General features: G+C 48.2%; 1 protein-coding gene across 2 annotated transcripts in view; it reads right to left on the bottom strand.

The window, feature by feature from the left end:
• SARM1 (sterile alpha and TIR motif containing 1) overlaps window positions 1–3,179 on the bottom strand; it is a 24,672-nt gene that overhangs the window by 7,229 nt on the left and 14,264 nt on the right. For both annotated transcript variants that reach the window (XM_017542022.2, XM_037743283.1), the window contains exons 6-7: window positions 1,431–1,533; window positions 1,168–1,357 (exon numbers count right to left, since the gene is read on the bottom strand). In XM_017542022.2, coding sequence (XP_017397511.1) covers window positions 1,168–1,357; window positions 1,431–1,533 — 293 coding nt within the window. The remainder of the gene's footprint in view (window positions 1–1,167; window positions 1,358–1,430; window positions 1,534–3,179) is intronic.

Here is a 3,179-nt window from a genome sequence, read left to right as displayed (position 1 = left end):
CTGTGGCAAGCAAGAGGTTTGCCGACCTGGATCAGCATTTACACCAACTTGCTTGCACTAGTCATTTTGAGACAGGGTCTCACTCTGTTGCCCAAGCTGGAATGCAGTGACACCATCTCAGCCTACTTCCACTTCCACCTTCTGGGCTCAAGCGATTCCCCTGCCTCAGCCTCCCGAGTAGCTGGGATTATAGGTGTGCGCTACCACGTCCAGCTTATTTTTGTATTTTTTTAGTAGACACAAGGATTCACCATGGTGTCCAGGCTGGTCTCGAACTCCTGACCTCAAGTGATCCTCCCGCCTCAGCCTCCCAAAGTGTTGGGATTATAGTTGTGAACCACCATGCCCAGCCCCCTGGGCATATTCTTGTCTCTGAGCTGGCTGCTTGTCTCATCCTGTCCCTCAGATGACTACTGTATCCCTCAGCCCCAACTCCAATGTCTACTAACTGATTAATGATTAATAACCTGAAGACGCAATATGGATCTATCCATCCATCCATTCTGTAAGTATTCAATGAGTTCCTACAATGTGTCAGGCACTGAAAATACAATGATGAATTAAACATATGAAGCAGTTATAATAATTAATAATAATTACTATCATTATTAAGCAGTTACTATGTGCCAGCCATTCTGCTAAGCACATCACAAATTTTAGCTCTTTTAATCCTTAAAAACAATGTTCTAGGACGTTACATACCATTATTATATCCACTTTCCAGTAATAAATACAAAGCTTATTGGGGTTAAGTAATTTGCCCAAGGCCAGAGCCAGGATTCAAACTCTCAGTTTTGAGCTCTCAACATCTATTCCATTCTGTCTGTCACTATACTCTCCTGTCTCTCATGGATGTTATTTTTCAAAGCATTTTTATCTCTCTCTGATCCTCACAACAGTTCTACAAGGTGAGAGGAACAGGTAAATTACCGCATTTTGTAAATAAGAAAACTGAGGCTCAGAGAGCCAAAGCCTAGTCTCTTGTCCCTTGTGGCTTGCTAAAGTCCTATAATACTCAGAGCTATGGTTCCTGACTTTCAGCTGAGCCAGAGAGGTGCTTCGGGGCTAAGGGTGCCGGGATGTGGAGACAAGAAGGAATAGAAGGATGACCCTATCTCCTGGACCATGGCCAATGCTGGGACTGCAGAGTCATAGGCTGGCACCTACCTTATGCACCCAATCCTTACAGTCATGGTCCTGCATGCACTTGTCCAGTGCTCCAGGTGACAGCACCAGCACAAAGTTGCGAGCACCCATGACACTCTGGATGAGTTTGTCCTCGAACTTGCCCGCTTCCAGCTTTTCCACATCAATGAAGACACTGAAGCCGTGCAACTGCAGGTGCACCTTCAGGAGGCTGCAAGTAGGTCCGGTGTCAGTGTCACAGCCTTGCCCCGAGGCCCCGCCGCCGCCTGCCTGCCCCTCCTCACCTGGCCAGCTGGGAACCTGAGTTCCGGCGGTAGCTGATGAAGACATCTGGGGTATCCCCACTGGGTTTGCCACCAGTACAGGGCAGCGGGGAGTGTAGCATTTCTGAAGTGGGCAATAGGCAGCATGGTGAGGGTGGCCCCCCCATCACTTGCTATGAGGCATATCATCCCGTAGGGACTTAGCCCCCAGTCCACCCAGCCCTCTCAGCCCAGCCTGGGAAGGGTGGCCTGCCCCAAAAAGGAGAGATGGGGCCTACAGAAGGAAGGTCATGTTACTGCTGGGTTTCTCTTAGGAGGCAGGCATGTGTTCTATGGACATTGATATGCACTTCCAGCCTGTCCAAACTCTGGAACTCCAGCCCTGTACAGCCATCTGCCCACAGTCACTCCTGATTCAACACACCACACATCTTCCCCTCATTGCTTCTTCCCTATTTTCCATCAAAGCCAGACACCTAGGTATCAGCCTCAACTTCTGCCTCCCATTTAATTTATTCAACAAATATTTCTTAAGTGCTTGCTATGTGCCTGAGTGCTTGAGTGCTTGAGATTCAGCAGCGAATAAAACAGACAGCACTCTACTGTGGAGCAGCACTCAGTGCTCAGCACCAGGCACCCCATTCTGAGGATTCTACCTATTAAACATCCTGGACTCCAGCCTCTGGGCCCTTCCCTGGGTCAGGTTTCCAATGTCAGCCTCCTCAATGGTCTCCCCAAACCCAGCTAGAATTGCCTTAGGCTGGGCATGGTGGCCCACACCTATAATCCCAGCACTTTGGGGGGCCAAAGTGGTGGATCATTTGAGGCCAAGAGTTCAAGACCAGGCTGGCCAATATGTTGAAACCCCATCTCCACTAAAAGTACAAAAAATTAGCTGGACATTTTGGCACATGTCTGTAATTCAGCTACTCAGAGGGCTGAGGCACAAGAATCACTTGAACCCGGGAGGGGGAGGTTGCAGTGAGCCAAGAACGCACCACTGCACCCCAGCCTGGGCAACAGAGTGAGACTGTCTAAAAAAAAAAAAAGAAAAGAAAAGAAAAGAAAAGAAAGAAAAAAAGAATTGCCCGGTCTAGTCCATTTACCACAGCTACCAGAGCATCTTTCTAAATCCAAACCTGAGTGTGTCACTGGTCCCACTTAAAAACTAAGCATGGCTCCCTACTCCCTACACAAACTATTTTTTTAAGCTATTTTTGCCCTAGGACTTTCCTGTTATTTAAAAATGAAATCTTGTGCCTGGTGTGGTGGCTCACGCCCATAATCCCAACACTTTTGGAGGCTAAGGTGGGAGGAGGCCAGGAGTTTGAGAACAGCCTGGGCAACATGGTAAAACCCTGTCTCTACAAAAATTACAAAAATTAACTGGGTGTGGTGTTGTGCACCTGTGGTCCCAGCTACTTGGGAGCTGAGGTGGGAGAATCGCTTGAGACTGGGAGGCTGAGGCGTCAGAGGGTTGTGATTATGCCACTGCACTCCAGCCTGGGTGACAGAGTGAGATCTTGTCTTAAATAAATAAGAAATCTTGAAGTTTTATTGGGAGTTGTAATGTAAAAATAATAAAAGCCGACCTGCTTTGGTTGAAGCATAAGAATAGAGCCAGGCCGGGCGCGGTGGCTCAAGCCTGTAATCCCAGCACTTTGGGAAGCCGAGGCGGGTGGATCACGAGGTCAAGAGATCGAGACCATCCTGGTCAACATGGTGAAACCCTGTCTCTACTAAAAATACAAAAAATTAGCTGGGCATGGT

The sequence above is a fragment of the Cebus imitator genome, unplaced genomic scaffold (assembly GCF_001604975.1).
Source record: "Cebus imitator isolate Cc_AM_T3 unplaced genomic scaffold, Cebus_imitator-1.0 Scaffold140, whole genome shotgun sequence".
Classification (NCBI taxonomy): Eukaryota; Metazoa; Chordata; class Mammalia; order Primates; family Cebidae; genus Cebus; species Cebus imitator.
This window is presented reverse-complemented; position numbering and strand designations above follow the sequence as displayed.